Source organism: Simochromis diagramma, unplaced genomic scaffold, assembly GCF_900408965.1.
Source record: "Simochromis diagramma unplaced genomic scaffold, fSimDia1.1 OVJJ01000159.1, whole genome shotgun sequence".
Taxonomy (NCBI): Eukaryota; Metazoa; Chordata; class Actinopteri; order Cichliformes; family Cichlidae; genus Simochromis; species Simochromis diagramma.
Genome location: NW_024387197.1, coordinates 854,487 through 878,462, shown reverse-complemented (window position 1 = coordinate 878,462; position 23,976 = coordinate 854,487). Strand labels below are relative to the sequence as shown.

The following is a 23,976-nucleotide window of genomic DNA, read 5'->3' as shown; positions in this document are numbered from 1 at the left end:
TGCCACCCTTCTCCAAATCTGTGCCCCTACCTGGCCCCCCCAACAAAAATTTTCTAGACACGCCACTGGGTCCAGCTGTAACCAAATGTTAAGTGTTTGAGTTCCTTTATCACTCAGCAGTTGCCAAGACTAGATAGTGAATCTGAACTAGGAAATAATTAAAAACAGAGCAGTGAACATTAATAAAAAAATGTTGTCATATTGAGATTAAATTTAGACAATTATAGCACATTAAAGTCAGGGATATTTAAATACTCTTTGTTTGGGGATGCTTAAGACTTGTATGTTTCATTCAAGTTTTTAAGACTGATAATTACAGTCCTGCCAGACTGTGTCATAATCATGCCGTTGGTCAAATATGTGGCAGAAAATAACATGCCTGTTTTCAAGGGGGGAAAAAACTCTGGGATAGGTCATGGATGATTGCTACTCACACTCTGTGTTGTAAATGGTCATTAAGTCTTCAGTAACCTTTGCTGACCTTCATCGGGTAGAAGGAATTGGAATATCAGTGAATCAGGGCCATACTCCACCCCACTCCACACTCTCCTGTTAATGGTTACTGAGCTATAATTGACCTTTAATTAAACAGAGCAGAGGTCAAACAGAAATGGATTATGAGCAGATGATGCAGGCTTCTTCAGTTTACTTCAGCACCAAGAATGTGAAACTATCCATAGTTTGTTTTAGAATGTTTGTGAATTGTGTTTGGGGGTTTTGGGAGCATCTTGAAAATCAAGTTGGTGACGAGGCTGGGGAGAATGGGATGGAAAGTGAGTTTTGAAAGCCACAAAACTCATAACCTGGCCAATCTCCAGAGAAATATATTATGGTCATTTAGTGCTTAAGGGCAATAAACCTCTTACCTGGTGCCCCTTTAATGAAAAACCAATAACTGCCCAGTAAGTCCTTGGAGCAACGGAAAAAAATTTCACCCCGTGTGAACCTGAGACTGCTCTGGTTAACCGTAGCATCCTGCCTTGTGTCTCTTTAGATTTTACACTTTACAATTTGTTTTTTTTTTCATGCCCTATTGTAAATCTCCTGGGAGATAGGGTAATTGCCTGACTCCTGGCCTTTGGAGTGCAGCAGAGCAAATGTCTCCTAATGAAGTCATCTGCCATTACCAGCCAGCCTTCATAGTGTGTGCTTTGCACAGACATGAGGCAAACACGGACACAGAGAAGTAACAGTGAACACAGGTCAAATTGGCATTGTATAAATTTAGAGTAGTGCCCACACTCTGCACCACTACTTTGTTTTGTTCTTTTCTCTGCTATCAATTTGAACAATCATTTAATTCATTTCTGTAATAAATTCATAAATCAATTTTAATTATACAGTACCAAATCACAACAACAGTGCCTCAAGGTGCTTTATATTGTAAGGTAGACCCTACAATACATACAAACAAAAACTCAACAAACATATGACTAGGGATGGGTACCGGTGTCCGGTGCCATGATGGCACCGGTTCTGACATAAACGGTAGTAACCAGACCGAAAAGCAGCGCACATTTCGGTGCTTTATTTCGGTGCGCTTTTTTCCTGAGCTGTGATATACTTCTAGCCAATCATTTTACGTTTCCAGGATAGTAGGCGGGGCCAGATACGTACGTTCTGTTAGAGCAGAGCTACAGATTAAAAATGTCCAAGGCGAAGCGGTCAAAAGTCTGGCTGTACTTCACAGCAAAATATGCAAACTCAGCAGCAACAAGTGCTTTAAGCTGATACTGTGATACTGTCAAAGGAGGTAACACCTCAAATCCGATGAAACACCTGGCGACGCATAGCGTTTTTTTTTTAAAAGCCCAGAAATGCGCCGTATTTGATAGCTTGTTGCGAGACCTCACACCGAGCGCATCTACTGCGGGTGGGTTGCCTGTTATGCGACATCCCCCAAAAACACGAAGAGGAGAGTCCTGGCCCCTAGCCCTGCCAGTGTAGCAGAAATGATGAGGATGATGATGCAGCAGCAGCCGTTCTTCTCTGCGTGAGTAGCTTAATGTTGTTCATGTGTAATTTACGTTGAGTAGGCTAACCACGTTATTACATTAATGCATGTAAGGTGAACTAGCAAACATCATCATAGTTACATGCGGCTGTCTTCTTGTTTGATGGCAGATACTCCCTTCACCCTGGCCAAAAAGGCTAAAATGACCAAAGAAAAAGTGGAAAACAGTTAAACATGAGAGGTTTTTGGACAAAGTTTGTGTTTTTTCCATTGTTTAAGCACTGCTTCCAGCCAAGAGTGATACCATATATGCCCCATAGCTGCAGAAAAGGCTAACATTGTTATCTTTTTACAAAAAAACAGCTGAACATGAGAGGTTTTTGGACCAATTTTGTGTTCTCCATTCTTTAAACACCGGTTTGAGCACCGGCACCGTTTCAAAAGTACCGATTTGGCACCGGTATCGGATAAAACCTAAACGATACCCATCCCTACATATGACCCCTTATGAGCAAGAACTGCTGTTTAATAGAGGACAATATGGAATAAATAACAATAAAACTTAAAAAGATGAATTTCCTCACAAAAATAAAGTCAGTAAACTAAACTCCCATTCATACATGAAGAAATTCGCTCGTTCATATTACTTTGTAGGTGATGTGAGGACATTCTAGGGCCTAGTTTCCTAGGCAACCCTTCAATCTATTTACCACCCTGTCATATGTCAATCAACTGTATCTTTTGTTCTTATTGGTAGGTATTTCAATTGACCACTTTGGGAAAACTACCCATTTCACACTGCAAGTGTTGCATAGTTCCTGAATGTCACTGACATTTTACAATGTTGCTGCTAATTGCTTCCTGTGTCAAAATTCTTACATCAAAACTGAACCAGTCTATTTTTTTTTACCTACCCATCTCCAGTTAGAGCTATAGTAGGGTTTGCATGCATGTAAGATTCACTCCCATTTTATAGAGTATGTGCCATATGCCGTATATGTGACATTTTAGTTTACACTGTTATGTATGTATGATTTAATCTTTCCTTGTTTTTGGAGTTACCTCAGTGGCAGCTGTTCCCAGTCCCTTGGTTGATGAGGTAAGATGTAGAAAGGGGCGGAGCAAGCCTATATGGAGACCTGCAAAATGGGTCATACCGCAGGAATTCGTTATGGTAGTTTCAGTTAGGTGTTTGTGTGTTTTACCCCTTTTTGTGCTTTTGTGGGCTGATCAGCCACTATTTAAGTTTCCCGTTTGTCTCATTTAGGTAGTTCAGTTTGTTTGAGTTAGTAGTATTTTTTGTTGTCAGCTTGTGAGTAGAGTTCTGGTACTTCAACCTCTTTTATGGGCCCAAGATTTAGATTTTTCTTTATAATTTAACCAAGTTTTTTGGGGGGGTTAAATAAAAACCTTTTTTTGGACTTTAACTTGTGCCTGACTTTCCTTCACTGCTTGTTCCATCACACCATGGGAGTAGCATCCTTTCTAGAGTACATGCAATCCCTATATATTAGCTGAGAAATTGATATGTAGTAGTTCCAACTTTTCCCAAACAGTTGATTCAGTTCATCTGGATGCAGCATTTCCAGTGGGAAGGTTTCTGACCATGATGCTTGAGCATGCATCAAGACATTTGCAACTTTTGTTTTCATCCATTTCAAGTACATCACTAAATGAACTGTAAATTTCCTAAGACATAATTATTTTTCACTTGTATTACAGCAGTGTACTATTGCTGTTCTGTTGTGATGAGATGCACTGAGGTAGAATAACTGAATTATTACGTTTTCTGAACTAAAACTGTTAAAGAGGCCAAAGAAGAGTTTTGATCAGTGGGGCTGTGATAACCTTCTCATCTGCTGAACATGTTGGAGCACCATCAGGTAACCCAGTGAAGCCTCCTGCTGCCTAAAACAGCATCAGACACTCATTTAATCATTTTTACCTCTGTGAGGATGAAAACTTTGCTGTTGTGGAGTTAAGGCATTCTGCCAAAAATCTAATTATTTTCCCTGTTACGACTTTTCAACAAGGTCCCAGCAGGACAGCAACGTGAAAACATGTTTAAGTGTGCCAACCGTCATCATTTTTATTTATTTAATGGACCACGTAGCTGAAGAATACGAAAGAGAAGAGGAGAGGTAGGATAAGCGATATAAAACTAAAAAAGGGCACAAAGAATAGAGCAGAAAAAAGGACAAGCAATGATAACAGTACTAAGAAGGCTGGGAGATATCTTTGCTTTATTCTATTATCTTGACTATTAATGGTCTTGTTTGTGAATTTCACCATCCTGCTATTTGATGTAAACACTTCCCCAGGCATCTGTAAGCTTTGCTATTTTTCATATGCATAGTCCTCCAATTCCTTCACAAAGAAGGAGGCCTAGAATATGACCAAATTCTAATATCAACTCCTTTCCAGATCATCTGTCTCCCGGCTGTCCCCTACCCCCACTCCTTTTTTAATAGTCTTTCTTTACATATTATGCCTCTGTTCTTCATTACACTTCCCACCCTCATCCCAACTTTCTATTTTGGTTTTATAAATACATTTACAGCTTGTTGGCTCTTTTCAAGCCACAGTGAGAGGATTAATACTATGATGTATAATTCACAAGCTAGAAATCTCTGACACATTATTATAACTGTTGTTTCAGAGACCTCTGGAGTTATAAAAAGTATCTATTGCCAACATAAAGCTTCTCTGGTAATCACTTTGGCCTGAGGGGTGTGTGCTAATGTAATACATTAGTGTGTTTCTTTGTCTGAATCTTCCTTATTAACACCCGACTACAGAAAGACAGATTCTAAAGATATGGCTTAAATTCAGCTAAAAACATTAATTTTGACACCAGTTAAACTCTCGATAAAAATGTTAATTAAAAGATTATTATAGTTTAATAATAAATGTGTAACTGTTAATATGGATATTAGCAGCCATAGTATAAGATATTGTCTGTAAACCACTAGTTTCACCAGTTTTCATTGTCCAGTGATGTTTCAAAAATCTTTTCATGTGTGTTGTAAGCCTTGAGTTGGTTAAAAAAAAAAAAAAAAGGAAAATCAAAAACCGGCAAACTTACAAATTTGTGTTCAGACTTCTATTTTTTAATGGTGAAGGAACAACTTATCCCAGAATGCATTGCAAATCCCAGACAAACTTGCATTCCCCAAGTCATCTGATGTTTGTGGGAATGTTTGCGTAAACCTTAACATGGTAGGAGTGACCAATCAAATCCCTCGCTGTTTCACTTGGTGCAGTAGTTATTTTCAATGAGTAAAACCTTTTTTGTTGTTGTTGATACAGACACCTAAAGACTTGTGGTTTCTGCAAGAGTGCATACCATTGTTTTTTTCAGTTTGAATAGTTCCAATATTATCGCTCATAGCAAAATCCATATAGCAAATATAAATGGGGTTTTTACTTCTTACTCCTGGAACCTCTATGGAGTCTACTTGCTGGTTAACTTCTATATTATTCAGTTCAGATGAGTTCAGTTTTATTTATAGAGTGACAGATTTCAACAACAGTTGCCTCTATTTTACGAGATCGTAAAATAATATAGAGAAAACCCCAACAATCATATGACCCCTTATGGCAGTCCATTATTATCATTTTAAATTATATTTAAATTTGCTAAATAGCTAACAAATACTGGACTGGGACAATAGTTAGCTGACAAAATTTCTCACCTAACTATGTGTCAGTGATTCACAACTTTTTGGTGAAGTGGTTTATATTCCAACATAGGCCATTAAAAGTAAAAGTTATTTATATTCTATGACTGTAAATGATATTTCATGATATTTCATGACTTCAACAAACTGTTCCTTCTCTCTTTGACCTTTGACCTTGACTTTGTAATACGTGAATGTGCTTGTGATTCCTGTGGGAAACACTGCAGTACAATTTTCATGATCAGTATAATCATGACAGTGAATTCTAATTGTTTATACCAATCTCAGCTTGAATGAACTTCTGTGCACTGCTGACAGACAGTGCTGACCTTTGAGAGCCAGATAGCTAAAACTGGGGGGAGCATGTATACGTTATTAGCTGTGGCTACTTTTCCTTTTATTTTCTCTTTGAACATGTACTATTTCAAAACGATGTGGCTTTCACAGTTAGCTTAACAGATTAACAAAGAGGGTAAGGTGCTCAGAGAGGTTTATCTGCTCTTTAACTTTAAATTTCAAAATTAGCCTTTCGAACAATGACATGTTGATGTTTTTGAGGCAAAATGTGTGAAGTGTCAGCCAATGCATGGGGCCAGTATGATAGCTCAAACGAATGGATGTGATACCTAACAGAAAGCTGTCATCGCTTCATCTTTTAGCCCTAGAGGTTACTACATGTACCAAATCTGCTTGAAGAAGACATTTGGCAAAGATACACTGTCTTCACACTTAAGAAGATAATTTCAAATTGTAGGTAATGACCAAAAAAATAAAAGAAGGTAGATTATGACAAAGATGGAGAGCAACATGTTTAAAGCACCTAACTTGCATTCCCCAAGTCATCTGATGTTTGTGGGAATGTTTGCGTAAACCTTAACATGGTAGGAGTGACCAATCAAATCCCTCGCTGTTTCACTTGGTGCAGTAGTTATTTTCAATGAGTAAAACCTTTTTTGTTGTTGTTGATACAGACACCTAAAGACTTGTGGTTTCTGCAAGAGTGCATACCATTGTTTTTTTCAGTTTGAATAGTTCCAATATTATCGCTCATAGCAAAATCCATATAGCAAATATAAATGGGGTTTTTACTTCTTACTCCTGGAACCTCTATGGAGTCTACTTGCTGGTTAACTTCTATATTATTCAGTTCAGATGAGTTCAGTTTTATTTATAGAGTGACAGATTTCAACAACAGTTGCCTCTATTTTACGAGATCGTAAAATAATATAGAGAAAACCCCAACAATCATATGACCCCTTATGGCAGTCCATTATTATCATTTTAAATTATATTTAAATTTGCTAAATAGCTAACAAATACTGGACTGGGACAATAGTTAGCTGACAAAATTTCTCACCTAACTATGTGTCAGTGATTCACAACTTTTTGGTGAAGTGGTTTATATTCCAACATAGGCCATTAAAAGTAAAAGTTATTTATATTCTATGACTGTAAATGATATTTCATGATATTTCATGACTTCAACAAACTGTTCCTTCTCTCTTTGACCTTTGACCTTGACTTTGTAATACGTGAATGTGCTTGTGATTCCTGTGGGAAACACTGCAGTACAATTTTCATGATCAGTATAATCATGACAGTGAATTCTAATTGTTTATACCAATCTCAGCTTGAATGAACTTCTGTGCACTGCTGACAGACAGTGCTGACCTTTGAGAGCCAGATAGCTAAAACTGGGGGGAGCATGTATACGTTATTAGCTGTGGCTACTTTTCCTTTTATTTTCTCTTTGAACATGTACTATTTCAAAACGATGTGGCTTTCACAGTTAGCTTAACAGATTAACAAAGAGGGTAAGGTGCTCAGAGAGGTTTATCTGCTCTTTAACTTTAAATTTCAAAATTAGCCTTTCGAACAATGACATGTTGATGTTTTTGAGGCAAAATGTGTGAAGTGTCAGCCAATGCATGGGGCCAGTATGATAGCTCAAACGAATGGATGTGATACCTAACAGAAAGCTGTCATCGCTTCATCTTTTAGCCCTAGAGGTTACTACATGTACCAAATCTGCTTGAAGAAGACATTTGGCAAAGATACACTGTCTTCACACTTAAGAAGATAATTTCAAATTGTAGGTAATGACCAAAAAAATAAAAGAAGGTAGATTATGACAAAGATGGAGAGCAACATGTTTAAAGCACCTAACTTAACCTTATACTTTAGCAACCAGTGTCAAAACGGATGATTCCGTAAAAGCTAATGGTGATAACTACAATAAGCTGTGCTTCTAAAATTCCTGCATGTGTTAGCTTGGGGCACTGTGCTAGTTTGTCCTCTGTAAACCCTGTTGTGTTTTCACATCCTCCTTCTCTCAGCACAGCATATGGCATTTTTATTGGGGGGAGTGCACACAGTCAAGCAGATAGATCACAGATGATTGCATTTTCTTCCTCGTGCCGTCCTTTGCCTTCTCCTCCTTCTCTATATCAGCCAGGGTTGGAGGGGGTTTTCACGAGGAGCACTGCACGTGCCGCCTCATATTTAATTACTTAGGCATGTAGGCTAAAGCAACACAACAATTCCATTTCACTGCAGCCCCCTGAGATTTTATCCCTGTGTACAAAGCATGTTGCATGTGTGTGTGTTGCGTACCCTATTTATTTCTCTGCCTGCTGTTCCACATGGAGACTCTGAGCATGGGAGACCTGGTGTGTGTATCTGTGTTTGCAGATGGCAGGAATGCCAGGTCGGAGTGAGTGGGAGGAGAGTGATTATAGGCTGTGTTGCTTCTTTATAGGTGTGTTTGGGGGTAGCCTATATCTTTTATAAGATTGTTATCATATTGTATTTGTATGTGGGTGTTTTACATTATAGAACAACTGCTGATCTTACTGTGTATGCACCAACTAAGAGTCTCACTTGCTTGCAGGATATTATGATTAAAACATATAGCTGAAGTGAAGACTTTTTCTTCTTCTTCTTTTTAAATTGACCATAGCAATAGCTCAGGTAGACCATTAAATCTAGCTCAGTTGCAATACTGGCAGATCAAGTCATCTTCGTTCAAGCATGCATCACCTGATGCCTCAGTTGATTGTCTTCTATCCAGCTGGCAAATCTCTAATGTGTAATCACACATTACAGAGCATCTGCAAACCACTCTGCAACCCACCTCTACCCCAATGCTTCCTCCCTGTATCTGACATAATCAATGTAGGATTTGTTGTTGTGGATGTTTTATTGTAGAAAGATACAGACCTCTCCCTGACTCTTTCCTTTTTCTTTTTTTTCCCCGTCTTCTAAAGATATAAAATGTCAATACAAAAATATAACATTATAATCTGTAATTTCACAGTCCACACAAATTTTTGGTATCATTTAAGTAGTCATTTGTCTAAAAAGACAAATGATGTTGCTTTACATTTGTAAAGCACAAATAGTGAAAAAATATGCAAAGCTGAAAATAAAGGTGCTGTATTCTTTTTTTTAAAAAAATATTATATCACATAAAATACTTTGATGAACCTACTCCTTCCTGCTGTGTTAGACTAAATCAGTCCTTTGGGTTGTCTTCGTTGCCTGCTCTGTTCTGTGATGGGTTTTGCTCTTCATGCCTTTTACGTTCCATTATTGCACACTGAAGGGTGGGAAAGTCTCAGTAAAGAGTTATACCACCGTATATAAATTACTGCAGGTGGAACTAGCAATCTTCTCTTGGCAATAGAGTTGTTAACGCTAATGTATTTTCAGTTTAAACTATGAATAATTGTGTGACTTATCCTCAAACAAAGGAATTTCAGGCCAAACAGGTTAATACATACCATATAGTGAAGCATTGTGCTGGTGTACTGTGGAGACGTTTTTTGGCTGTGGGAACTGGAGCTGAATGTAAGCAATGTACGGAGACATCCTTGATGATAATCTGCTTCAGAGCACCAAAAGGACGACGACCCTAAACACACAGCCAAGATAACAAAGTAGTGGTTTCGGGAAAACTCTGTCAATGTCCTTGAGTCGCTTCAGCCAGACCCAGAGTGGAACCCAACTGAACATCTATGGAGAAATCTGAAAATGGCTGTGCACTGACCCTCCCCATCCAAGTTGATGAAGCTTGAGAGGTTCTGCAAAGAAGAATGGGAAAAACTGCCCGAAAATGGATGTGCCTAGTTTGTAGCATCCTACAGAAAGGCTTGAGGCTGTAATTGCTGTCAAAGTACTTCGATAAAGTACTGAGCAACGACTGAATGCTTCTATGCATTAGCATTCATATTACACATTTCAGCCCACTTTTTTATCGTCATTATGGGGTTTTGTGTGTAGATTTTAAAATGAAAAATGAATGTAACTGTTTTTGAATAAGGCTGTAACCATGGCAAAATGTGTGACATGATGCACTGCATATCCTTGTGTACAATATACCCTACATACAGAAAGTATGCTGGCAAGATGGTGGCTCAGTGGTTTGCACAGCAAAAGACACCTGAGGTTAAACACTGGCCAAGACCCTTTCAATGTGAAGTTTACATGTTGTCCCTATGCTTGCACAGATTTCCTTGAGGATTTGTGATCTCTCCCATCATTAAAAAAAACATGCCGTATAAAGGTGTCCTTGACCGTATAGGTGGCATTGGTCCCTGGGTCCTGCATGTTTCCCACAGCTAATTCTGAGGATGTGTTAAATACAGAGAGTGAATTTCCCTGTGGGGATTAATAAAGGATAAGTTAATTTATACAGTACAAAGGTTGACTGACCCCATTATTTGCTAGAATAAGAGTTTCTTTTCTTTTCTTTTTTAATTAGCAAGGCATGAAGGCCTTTTGAATCATAGATATGGTTAGTGAGCTAATTGCACTCAATCAAGACTGTTCCTCATTTCAGAGGTAGTAGATTGAACTGCTGTGACTTTTTCTCTTCTGCAGACCCACCCACACTCAGCTATATATGTATTGTATACCGTGCCAGTTTCTCAATGTTCCTGCCATATGGATGTTTTATGCCATACACATGATTGAATTTATTTCCTGTTTTTCTGGATGGCAAAAGCAACGACACCGTCCTCTGTGTAGGGCAGGGGAGATGGATAATCTTTGTCATGATAGAAAACTAGAGCAAATTTATGAATTTGTAGTTACTTACATGAATCAATCATATTGATATATAAGACATATTGAGCCACTGACCACCGAAAGGATATGAAAGCAATTAAAATGGTTATTAAAATTGGAAAATCTTCATATAAATATCAGTTCATTTCCATTTCAATATTTTAGTAAGCTATAAAAATATGTAATAGAAAGCTTTCATTCTTTTTCCCTTCCCGACTCTAGCCAAGATCAGCCTGTAACTGTGTTGAGTGATGGCAGATAGCGAGTATGGATTCAGGACATTAACAACTCCTCTCACAGAGTGCTGTGGTGATGTAACCTACTTGCAGTGAAGAGGGCCTTAGAGAGAAAAAGCTCAGACAGCCTGTTTAGGTGGAGAGAATCCTGTGAAATGTTTGTGAGTCACTTTGCTATGTTTGACAGCAACAGTTGTGCAAAATAGCTCAGAGTGAAGTCTTGCACTTGTGTCTCTACAGAGCAGCCAGAGCATTTGGAGAATACCTGTCCAATACCAATCCAGAGAACCGCAACGGAGCAGGTAGGTGGCACACTTAGTAGTCCTACAACAATACTATATCAGTATTATAGCAATATAGTATTTAGTCGGAAATATCAGTTTCTCCGGCTTCACACGTATTTCCTACTCCCAAAAATACCTTAAAATATTTCTGTGTGAAATATTGGCCTGTGACATGTTGGATAATCAGTTATTAAAATATTTTTAAAATGCTGATGTTTATGTAATAAACGCTCAGCTTCAGGGTGCAGTCACACCACAACAGCAATGTTTCACAGGTTATCACCAAAACCATAAGTATTTGATCACCCTAAAATCAGCTGCAGCGAACTATACTGTCACCTGGTAAGTGCTGAAAAATTGGAATTGGAAATTGGGCAAGTGTAAGGCTCTGAACAATTTTGACAGGGGCCAACCTGTGAGAGCAGGGTGACTGGTTCAGAAAATCTCCAAAACAGCACGTATTGTGGGTGGTTCCCAGAATGCAGTGGTTAAAGCTTACCAGAAGTGGCTGCAGACCATGTGGACAAGTTCAAGGCATCAGTGTTCCTTGATGGCAGTGGCTTCTTGAAGGACATGTATGGTATGGTATAAGGAACTTGACAGAGAACTGACTCCAGATTGCTCTATCCTGCTGCTCGATTCTGTTGTGAATCCTGATACTACAGGACACCATCCAAGGTCTTCTAAAGTCCATACCTCAACAATTCTAAGCAGGTTATCTTAATGTTGCAGATTACTGATATATCTGCAAGTTCTTCCCCCCTGCTGTTGGCAAGTGCTGTTCATAGAGGATTATCATATTGTAGGGTTTTTACTTTAACATGTAAAGCACTGTAAGATGACTGCTTTTGTAAACTGATTATGAAAAAACAAAACTGAATTGGTAATGTAATTGAGGATTTATATTTTCAGTAGTAATTTATATTTGTTAGCATGCTCTTTTTAGTGCAAACATGTGGAATACATAAAGTAGCAGAAAACATGACAATTGAGATGGGGCTGAAGTTAGGTGCAAAGTGGCCTGCAGATACGCAGCATCTGTGGGCAGGCTAAAACAGGATTGTGTGCTTGCCAATTGGGAAGGGTCTGGAAGGGTATCAAGCGAGCTATCAGATGCACTGAGACCAGCTTACCTACTGGGATTGTGGTTGAGCCTAACTTAGTAACCTACTCAGTCTAATTCTATGCTAAGTTTAATTATATCCTGGAAAAGCTGTTGTGACTAACTAGCACTTCCCTTTCCCCTACCTTTGCAATATCGCTTTTCTGTGTATGATTTCAACTTTATAAAAGGGAATCTTACAAATCTGTTTGCTTTCCACTCAGTTTTTCTTCAGTATAACTTAGTAAGTAAAGTAAAGTAAAATTTTATTTATAAAGCGCCTTTCAAGATAAAAATCAAAAAGTGCTTCACAGAAGCTAAAACCTAAAAATAAAAATCAACCAAAAGCAAGTTTAAAAAGATGAGTCTTTAGCTGTTTTTTAAAAGCGACCACAGAGTCCACAGATCTCAGGCTCAAAGGGAGGGAGTTCCACAATCTGGGGGCCACAGTTACAAAAGCTTTGTCGCCTTTTGTTTTCAGCCTCATGTGTAGGATAACCAGCAAGCCCTAGTCACATTACCTCAGGGACCTGCTGGTAATGTATGGATGTAAAAGTTCACTTATATATGTTGGTGTTTGTCAGAGCCCTGAAAGTCAAGGTCAAACCCTTAAAGTGGATTCTGAATTTATCGGGGAGCCAGTGCAGCTGAATCAGCAGGGGTGTGACATGGGAGTACTTGGAGGACTTGGTCAGAAGCTTTGCAGCAGCGTTCTGAACAACTTGCAGATGCTCCAAAGAGGCTTTACATAAACAACGAAACAAAGAATTACAATAATCCAGGCGAGATGAAACAAATGCATGAATGACAATTTCTAATTTGGAGCGCGATACAATGGGACTCAGCTTAGCAATGTTTCTCAAGTGATAAAAACAGGAGCGAACCAGAGATTTTACATGGGCATCCAAAGTCAGAGCTGAGTCAATAGTAACACCAAGGTTCCTGATAGACGGTTTGGCAAATGTAGCAAGTGGACCCAAGTTTTCCATAACACTAGGTACAAAATGTTTAGGAGCACAAACAAGGACTTCAGTCTTCTCCTCATTTAGTTGAAGAAAGTTTCCAGCCATCCAACCTCTAATGGAGTCTATGCACTTATGCAAAATCTGTAGCTTGGAAACATCATGGGGCTTAAAGGAGATATATAACTGAATATCATCTGCATAGCAGTGATACGAAATGTCCTTAAAAGTGCTCAATAAGTGTTGAAGAGGAAGTAAATACAGCAAGAACAATAAAGGCCCCAAAACTGAACCTTGTGGCACACCATAGGCAAGAAAAGTAGAAGAGGAACTGTACTTAAAGGTAGCTACAGAAAAGTATCGTTCATGCAAATAGGATTCAAACCAGTCCAAAGCAGCCCCTGATATACCCACCCAGTGTCTCAGCCTATCTAGCAGAATATGATTGTCCACAGTATCAAAGGCGGAGGTCAGGTCCAACATCAACAGAACGGAGCATTCTCCTGCATCACATCTCATCAAAATGTCGTTGGAGACTCTAAGAAGTGTAGTTTCAGTAGAGTGAGCTCTACGAAAGCCAGATTGGAATTTATCCAGAATGCTGTATTCTAGAACAGCTATAAGCTTTTCTAAAATCTTAGCAATGAACGGTAATTTTGAAATCGGTCTGTAGCTACTAAGAAGAGAAGCATCAAGCTTAGGTTTTTTAACAGTGGGTGAATGACAGCATTCTTACAATAAACAGGGACCTGACCAGAAACCAGTGAGGTATTGATAATTGTGAGCACACAGGGACCAATAGACTGAAAGACATTTTTAAATAAAAATCCAGGTAAAATATCAAGAGAGCAGGAGGACGCTTTCATCGAATTAACTAACTTGAACAGCTCTGGTAAGGACACAGGTAAAAATCTTCCTAAAATTACAGGCCTAGCTTGAGTTGGAGCAGACAAGAGAGACACAGAAGGAGAGATGTTGTTCCTCACGTTACTGACATTTTCAACGAAGAAAGAAAGAAATTTTTCACAATCTTCATTTGATGAATTTGGGACAGCAGGTGGAGCAGGAGCAACAATATCACTAATGGTGTTGAATAGTACCTTGGGGTTACCTCTGCTCTTAGACACTAAGTCTGAGAAATAGGCAGCCCTCGCATCTCGAAGTGAAGTGTTAAAAGGGACTAAAAGGTCCTTTAAATGAAGGAGATGGACATGCAAACGCGTTTTCCTCCATAAACGCTCAACCTTACGGCAGCAACGCTTTGAGAGGCGAATGCTGTCATTTATCCAGGGAGACAACTTTGAAACCGGAGCTAGTCTTGTTTAGACAGGACAAACGTTGTCTAAAATAGAAAGACAATGATTATTAAAAAGATTTGTTAAAAAAATGAACATCGTTATAAGGAGATAAAACTAAATTAAAGGCATCGGAAAATTAGCACTATACCCATACTTATTTATCCACAGGACACACAAAATGAAAAACTAGCAAGTCCCATCAGATTACACTTGCTTTCAAGCCTGCAGCATTGCAACCATTTATACAGTGAGAAGAACTATTCATCCTTCATGATCCTACAGGACAACTGGGCTTCTTGGACTGTACCGGCTCATCCATTTCTGAATCTTTCATCTTTCCGCCATTTGTTTTTTTTCTATCACTATGCCACCTCTCTATTTTCCTCATGTGCTCACAAAAGCTTTGCAGCTAGTAAATGTTTACCACTCTGCTACCAGAGCTACAAATCCCAAAGATACACAAGCAAGCTCCCTGTTAACTCTATTTACATAGAAAGCATTTATCTGATGTCCGTTTATGAAAGCTATATAGAAAACAGACAGCATGATTTATCTCTCACTTGCTATGTTTTCTTGTTAATTTTGCTTCATCCCCTTTCTCTTTATCCCCAGATCATCTACTGTCTGAAACTTTCTCTGGCCAGGACTCTCCAGACGTCAGTCACTTGCATAACAACAATCTGCCACCACAGAGCCGTTGTTTATCCATAGCTAAACCCGCCCAGTCCAGCCAGTCTAATCCCAGCACTAACCCACAGTCTCAATCTCAAGTCAACACTCTCCAGGCTCAAGCATCACTTGGCCCCTCCAAACGGCGACTCTCTGCCGAACGCAGTCTTTCCATAGAGGACCCACCTGCTGCCAGGGGTTCACAGGGGCCTGTTGCTGTGAAGCCAGCCAGGGTGTACACAATCACCAGGGAAGGCGGGATGACCCTCGGGGGCCGTGGCAGTGAGGAGAGCCTGGAGTTGGAGGTGCTGAAGGGCTCCCGGGAGCAGCCTCTCTCACAGAGCACTTCTGCTGCCAGTCATGGCCTATCCTGCACCAGCCAACCAACCGCCTCAGCTGCCCGTGGCAGCCATCACCGTAGCAGCCATCACCGCAGTAACCAACATCATGCCCAGCAGCATCACGGAGGCCCAACGTCATCATCGCAGCCGCTGCAGAGCTCAGGTAGCGCTGGCAACATTCGTGATTGGGGAATGAGGAGAGGTGGGTCGCGGGATGACTACACCCCAGACTGCGTTGCCTGCATTCGGGCTCCATGCCAAAGTCAGCGCTCCCTGGACCTAGATACCTCACCCCGAGATGGAGGGAAGCAACACAAAAAACTGGAGAGAATGTACAGCGAGGACAGAGCATCTACAGATGACAGGGGTATAAAACTAAATGTGAAGGTTTAAACGAATAAACAAACTGAGCCTGAATTTAAACACGTTCTCACCATATTTTTATTCACCTCCACTGCTATTTGTAAGGCCTGTGTTTGAATGTAATGCTCACTGACACACACCTTCCTTTTCTTATTTGTGTTTGCAGAGGACAATCCTAACAGCTGGTTCCCCAAAGAGAATATGTTCAGCTTTCAGACAGCCACCACCACCATGCAGGCGTGAGTATGGCATGGAAATCCACCTTCACTCCCACTCTGTGCATCACAGCATCTCGCTGCCATGTTGGCAGGATACGGCCCCAGTCTTTTCCTTCCAAGAGACAAATGTAACATTCTAATACAAAGTCTTAATGAGCTTTCACACATTTCTGCTCGTTGGTTTTATTAATATAGGAAGCCACTTTGACATTTTTTTTAGAAATAAGCAGTTGCCCATAGAAAAACTGGATGTTTTAGATCTGTACTGGTAGAAGCACAGTTTAGTAATTTTAACAACATGGTCCAACAAGTGTCCCAGTAAACAATGATACCAGCTGAATGGAACGCACCTGTTTCCAGTGTTGTGCATAGTACTTGTTCCTCTAAACTTAGCAGCCAAGAGTCTTTGAAATCAACACATTTAGAAAGCTGGAAATGTGTTGGTCTAGATCGTGTACGTGCCTTAACCAAGACACACATACACGCGCACACACAACTCCGTTCCAGTCTTGCTGACAGGTTAATTATCACCTATCACCCTGACCTTATAATTATGACTCTCAAACAGACAAAGCGCACCCACCATGATCTTTTTTTCCCTTCTTCTCTCCCACACTCGCTCTTTGCTACCCATATGTCTCACCTTCCTTTTCCCATCTGTTTCCGACTGCCTGTGTCCGTATTAGAGTCAAACTGATATATGGGTCTGACTCTCGCTTTTGATTTAAATGGCAGGCTGAATGATGGATATATCACAGTTTAATTGACTACACATTATTGACTAAGTGTTTGGTTATAGCCAGTCCTTGAGAACCAACTGGTGAGATATTTTGGTACACTTTAGATGTACATACATGTACATATTTCATCAGTCATCATCTCCTCTTCCTCACTTCTTTCAATGTGCATGTCATATTTGAATCCCAGTCCCTACTCACTTATTTATAGGTAGGATTCTTCCATTTTGTCTCTCCTGAAAATGAGAACTGGAACATAAATCTCACTCCAAAATTTGGGTATGTGGAGTATTTGGCTGGCCCTATTGCTAACTTCTCTTTCATTTTTGTCTCCTCTTCTTCCTCTCCACACTGTGTGGCGGCCTTCCAAACCACGACTGTAGAATATCGTGAGTAAATCTTTCAAACGCCCCCACTGTTCTTCCTTGTTGCTTTTTCTTTTTTTCTTGCTATGCCAGTTAGGTAACTCGCATTGAACTCTGTTCCTCATGTGGCTTTGTGCTAGTCAGTCTACTGTGTCCTTATTCCCCCAACCTCGGTGTCTGCTGGATGGGATGTCAATATGCGGATGTAAGATTAAAGGCAAGGAAGGTTTGGTAGGAATGAAAAGTAGGTCATGCCAAGCATTATTTAAATAGCAACAATTCTTTGTTGAAATGAACTCCTTTGATATATTTCTGATAAAGACAGTGTAGCAGTGGTGACTTGACTACCAAAGTTATGTCTGAAAACTAAAACCATGAACTCAAAGCTGTTTTCTTGTGCATAAGTCTATAGATAAATCTTAGTAATGCTGTTTAACCCTCTGAGGTCTGAGTCGTACAGCAGCCCTGAAAGGTCAAATGCATAGCAACTTAAGAAAACAATGGCAAATAGAAAAAAGCTGAATAAAACACATAAGAAAAAGGAAAAACACAACATAAGCTCACAAAAAAATAGCTCACAAAACACAGCGGAGGCTTTTTTGGGGAGACAATACTATAGAAAACTTGCAGAGATAAGTTAGCTATAGCTAACTAGCTATAAGCAGTGAACAGCTAATAGCAGACATGTTTTTACAGTGTTTTATAAATCATGTGATTAAATCACACGTCACCTGCCTCTTTTGTCCCTCACAACACCAATGAAACCTTTGTTTCATTCTTGTATGTCTCAGTGCAGTCCTTTGCACATTTTGCTTCCTGTCCCTTCCATAGCTATACTGTCACATTCATATCTCCACGAAAACACTTTGGTTGTTTTATAAGATTTTATTTTATTTTACTCTATGAAACTACACCTGCCTCCTGCTAAAAGATAGTGTAAACTGTATTTTAGCAGGCTGTCAGCTTTTAAATATTATGATGATGGTTTCAGAGTAAGAACCAGATTATAATGTGTGGTTTCAAAGAGGTTAAGGTGAGAACAGTTCGGTGACCCAGCTTGAGGCTTCAAAAATGGGAATTCAAAAACAAGAAGGGTTGGTGGCAACGTCCAGCTAGTCTAAGAGTGGGCATTTGATTTTCCCAAGGGGTCACAATTAGGATCTACTTGTAACATCTACTATTACCATTAGTGGTTTATAAAGGGATAACATTTCCAATAAAATTGCTATTGAGCAGAATTGGACTGAATATTCGGCCCTCCGTAGCAGTCCCAGTTTCTCATTTCTCTTTGGGAAAATTATTTTCCTGGCCCCAGCAATCTATGGTCACATCACTATGTTCTGCAAAAACAGTTGTCTAGTCAGTATCTAACACCATTACTTACATACAGAGGATGTGACTGTGAATCACTTATCTTTAAAGGAATTTAAAGGAATTTAATAAAGGGACATGAGCGTTTTCATACATTATGTGTTTGAACAAGCAGTAATCTAAACTGCAATGTGACCAATCAACGACCAGGTGATAATTTTAGTCTTTTTTTTTAATAAGGTTGATCACACATGTGATATCCGTTCTTGCTGGTGTCAAAAGTAGACTGTATGGCTTTACTGTAAAGAAAGATAAACAAGAGTCTCTAAGGCTTTTTGGTTGCTAATGATTCCATCTATTAAGGTAAACTGGGAACTCCTATTAAACTTAGATTACTGGACTTGGTTGATCAAATTCTGGAAACAACATTTTTCCCAAGTTTCTTGGTAAACTTTTAAGGTGACCATGCATCATGTGAGACATGATGAAATTCTAGTTACCTAGATCACACACTTTTTCAAATGTTTGCTAACTCTCATTTGCAACTACCAATCTAGCTGTCAGCAGACATAAAGCCGCCCCCAGTACTGCTTAAGTTTCAATACTTTAATATCTTCAGATCTTTAGTATTATAACTTATCTTCTCATATTTAATTCTCTAAGGTCTAAGTCACCATCATCAGCAAATAACCCAAACCTTAACTCAGAATATGTAGGTCACTTTTGCTTTTAGTGTTTTCACCTTTGATGGCTTAGACTTCACAGGCTTAAGCTTATGTAAACCACTGTTTGAAACTATAAAACTGCATGTGCCTACTGCCAAAGACAGCGAAAAATCTGTTTTTCTTCTTCTCTCTCTGCTGGCTGCTTGATAAATTTGGCAGAAAATTTAAAGGATTGCTTTATCTCACAATAGAGGAAGTAGGCTGTCAGCTTTTAAATATACTGGTGATAGCAGATGGTGGAAGGAGGGACAGGCTGAAGGAAACATCTCTTCCAAACTGTTTGTTTTTGCAGTGAGAAGGAACAAAACGTGAGTGAATTCACGAGGGGAAAAAATTCCGCAATAGCAATGCAGAGAGCTTTTGGATAATAATCAGACTCCAGTGAATTCAGCCTCATGTTTTGTCATCCCAGGGCTCATCAGCTGCCTGCCTGTCTGTCTGTCCGTTGGTGAAAACCAGACCGTAGGACCGGACTTTGTTTTTGACATACGCTGTCACAGATGATTCTCATTATGTCTGACGCCCTGTCAGAACCATTACTGTCCCTACTGGGAAAGGCACCTCGGTGTAGGCATACTGTTACACACTTGGCAGAATGGTTAATAATGTGTTGCAAAATTTGTGGTGCAGAAATATTTCTCAGTACATCAAAATGTGAAACAGAGGATGTCACATCTCAGCACTGGTCTGATAATCCATTTCTGAAGTTTAACTGGGTTCTCTTTCAACCTCCTACAAGTAAGGGAACACAATGAGTTTCTGTGCTATCAGGAAATAGCTAGTCTTTCCTAGAGGCTTTTCATAAAGATGAGATAAATTGGTCAGAAGACAGCCAGGCCAACAAGTTCTAAAAGTCTTGATTAGGCCTGACCTTTTGAGACCTACACAAAATAATACGACCCCACCAACCAAGAAAAAAACAATACATCCCATAATGGCTGTTGAAGCTGCACAAAAAGAATTTAACATTCATATTTAAATGAATATAAAGTCGTCTTTTGTTCCCTCAGTGTCTTTTCCTACATTGTGGTTGTAGTTTGTGAGTGTGTGTGCGTGAGTGTACATGCAATTATCCTCAATGTCCTCTGCCTTTGGTGGATTAGATGTCCCTGTGCTGCTAATTTTAACTACTCACCAAAGCTAACTAAACTCTCACTAACCCTACTGGACTTCAAACCCCTCACCTTTGACACCTTTAGTGTCTTCCCATACCACCCTAACGAAACTTTATGCCCGAACCCAACTAGACCCTATGGGCTTTTTAGTTTCCTTTTGTTACTGTGTGGCATTTTAGTTAGCTTTGTTTATAACAAACATCAACTTAAAAGCTGCATTAATTTCTAAGCTCACCAGATATAGCAAGTAATAGTAGAGTTTTTTAGCCCTTGGGTCAGATTGGGTTCAGACAAAAAAATCCTTGGTTGCTGTCAGGCGCAGCTAAAACGAAAACCTATATTTCCAAACAAAACAACTTAATGCTTTGACGTCCCGGCAGGGCTTTCCGAGGCATTGCTGAGAGAAAGAGACGGAAAAGAGAGCAGGAGGCAGCCACCATGATGGAGAGGTACCGTGCCCTGTCCTGTCCTGTGTGGTGCTGTTATAGTTACCCTATTACCCAACAAAGAAAACAACTTCTTGAACAGAAATGCCTTTTATCCGATTTTAAAATAATTTTTTTCGTGGTCTTTTCAACCTCGTTTCTATTTATATTTCAAGTGTTGTAGACCAGGGGCCGGCAACCCTGGGCACTCATGCTGGCACGCGAAGGGTTAACTGATGGCACAACATGCACAGAGAAGATGCATTAAAAACTAAATATCTATTACCAGTGCATATCACAAATTAGCTATAGAAATATGGCCTTGAAGCAAGCGAAAAAAAGATAATTTTATGATCTTGTATTCGCCAAATCGTCTTTTATGACGGGGGTTTTTTTCAACAGAAAGATAGTACTGTATGTGTTCTTTTCCTTGAGAGTGTTATTTGCCAAGTATGATCCCCAGATAAGAGAACTGGCAAAATACAAAGCAGGGGGGGATCACATTAACATGTATATCCCTGTAATAACAAGCATGTCTTATTGGCCCAGTTTATTTTTTCTTATCATTGTTATGAGGAGAGCATAAATAGCATTTGCATTTTCTGTTGTATAGTTTCTTTGCTGTTCTTGTTATGGATAAAAAGTGTTTTTTGAGTAACTGTTGCTATGCAGCGTTATTAAATTTATCGTTAATACAATGGTTATTATGGCACATTGACTTCACTGGACATGACCTGAACTATGGTGCATGCATTCTGTGATAGCAGAACTTCATTGAGAAGTTTTTGGTATGACCACACAATTTTCATTTACCAGCTGAACTGTCCTAATTGCACAACTTGTAAGTTCATTCACTTCCTCACGATGAAATGAACATTTTTCTTTTGTTTTTCAACAAACTGGAGGACAACTACTCTCTATTGCACAGTCACATTTACAAAGGAACATGATCAGACTTCTATGGCGTGACCTAAAAAGAACTCTGAAAAAAGTTCCGAGTTGCAAGAGAAGATGACCTTGATGTGAGGTCAGCCACGTAAAAAGAAAATTAAAATATCTCCTAATAATGATGAACATCTAATCATGCTTTTTGTATTAATGTACCTGTTACTCTAATCTAGACCATCTGAATCTTGATAGGGTGATGTTTCACCATAGACTATGTCTAACCAGCGCACAGTAAACCCAGCACTCAAGTGTTTTTCTTGTTACCATATTCTGCTCCGACTGTTTGCTGGTGAACATTCACTTTGTGTATTTTGACTCTCTGCATGAGGAACTCACCGTGCCTTCCAATCCCTACCTACGGGGCAATCACATGGCTCGTAAAAGCATTCTCCGGCGTACATGTGTGTGTGTGTGTGTGTGTGTCGTGAATCGTGGAGGCTGTGGGTGGCAGGTTTAATAAATGTTCCTCACTGAACACTGAAGTGTAAAAACGGGTCTGTCAATATACTGCTGCAGCTCTGCACTCTGTGGCTGGCAGTCAAAGCCAATGAATTGATCAATATTTGGCAACGGGCCTCACATCCACCAAGGCTGAGACATTCCATATGCTGTATGAGCTTGTGTGTGTGTGTGTGTGTGTGTGTGCGTGTGTGTGTGTGTGTGTGTGTGTGTGTGTGTGCGTGTGTGTGCAGTGTGTGTGTGTGTGTGTGTGTGTGCGCGTGCGTGCATACCGAGCTGTGTCACATAGAGTGCAATGCTTTTAATAGAAAGGTACATCTCAGTTAGTTTCAAAAATTAAATTATTCATGGTTGAATGAGGATAATTTTGCAAAGTGTTTTGTAAGGTCACAGCAGGAAAGCGAAGGTTAGGGGCGATTTATTTGCAGAAATATGAATTCACACATACATATACTGGCAGGAATTTGACTTTATTATCTTGGTGTGCAGGTGGTAGATTTAAAAAGCTAGTTGTCACACAGTATGAAAATACAACTCTGACTGACGGATGGGTCCCCCTCTCCTCTGAGTCATCTCTCTATTTTAGGCGCTGCCTTCACCATTCCTGCAATCAACACTGACATGTCAGGGGTGTTTTTGGATTGCCTCCAACTGTGCTCTGGATTCAAATATCTTTAAATGGTGCATGTAGGGATGTGAGCTTTGCATTTTGCTTTTGCACGTTTCTTTTTGCTATTTAGCCATGATGAAACTAGAAAATTATGTTGGTAGTTTTTTGCTATGTTACCCCTGCATCAGATTGATGACCTGTCCGGGGTGCACCCAGTGTTGTGCAGTGCCACCAAAAACAGATACTATATGGGGCAGACAACCTTTAATAGAGGTGGGGCTTATTATAAATAATTAGCTATAGGGTTGCGACCCATTCTCATCAGTTTCCGTGAACCTTATCACAGTACCATGTGCCTCAACTACATAGAGCAGAAGAGTCCACACACTGATTTACCCGTTCATCCTATTTTTGATGTGATTTTTGCAGAAAGCTAGATAGGCAACCTTAGCTACCCAACAGCAAGGAAGACAAAATAGACACATAAAACAAAATAGAATCTATGGCTTAACCTCTAGGAAGTAGAAGCAAACCAATGCCACAAACAAAACCACAAAGTTATCTTTTGAGAATATGGTTAAGTTTAGGCAACAGCCTCTGGTCCTCTATTCCCGATTAACATCCACTTTTTTGTTGTTGGGGATTTTTTTTTAATGATTTTCTATTTGAGTGGCTAAAACAGGTGACAATTCTATGAAATGTTTTGATGTTAAGCACCCCACTTCCTAACCCTAGATGAATTTCAGTCCATATGCACAAAACACCCACTGGATATTTAGATGTGATCACTGGTAATTTATCAGTAGCCTGACCCTAATCAAGATGCCCCATCATCTTCTGCTCTGTTCTTCTCTATGTATGTTTTTAAGTTTGAAGCATTTTCTCTCTTATTTTTTTTATATTCTTGATATGCTTCGTCTCCTTCTTTTTTTCTCTAAATTGATAGAAATTTTCGCAAGCACCTTCGGATGGTGGGCAGTCGCAGGATGAAGGCCCAGAGTGAGTCTTTGCATTTGTTTCTGTTGGCATGTGTGTGCATTGTCAAAACACTACCATGCATTCATGCTCTCAAGTGTGTACCATGACATCACAGTGGATGTTCATTTG

The 23,976-nt window shown here is 39.6% G+C and overlaps 1 protein-coding gene across 4 annotated transcripts in view; it reads left to right on the top strand.

Moving 5' to 3' along the window:
- nsmfb (NMDA receptor synaptonuclear signaling and neuronal migration factor b) overlaps nt 1–23,976 on the top strand; it is a 68,119-nt gene that overhangs the window by 11,005 nt on the left and 33,138 nt on the right. For 2 of the 4 annotated variants that reach the window (XM_040050067.1, XM_040050065.1), the window contains exons 2-7: nt 11,178–11,239; nt 15,196–15,960; nt 16,123–16,195; nt 17,295–17,300; nt 20,808–20,876; nt 23,816–23,868. In XM_040050067.1, coding sequence (XP_039906001.1) covers nt 11,178–11,239; nt 15,196–15,960; nt 16,123–16,195; nt 17,295–17,300; nt 20,808–20,876; nt 23,816–23,868 — 1,028 coding nt within the window. The remainder of the gene's footprint in view (nt 1–11,177; nt 11,240–15,195; nt 15,961–16,122; nt 16,196–17,294; nt 17,301–20,807; nt 20,877–23,815; nt 23,869–23,976) is intronic. The other 2 variants (XM_040050068.1, XM_040050066.1) reach the window with 1 other exon arrangement.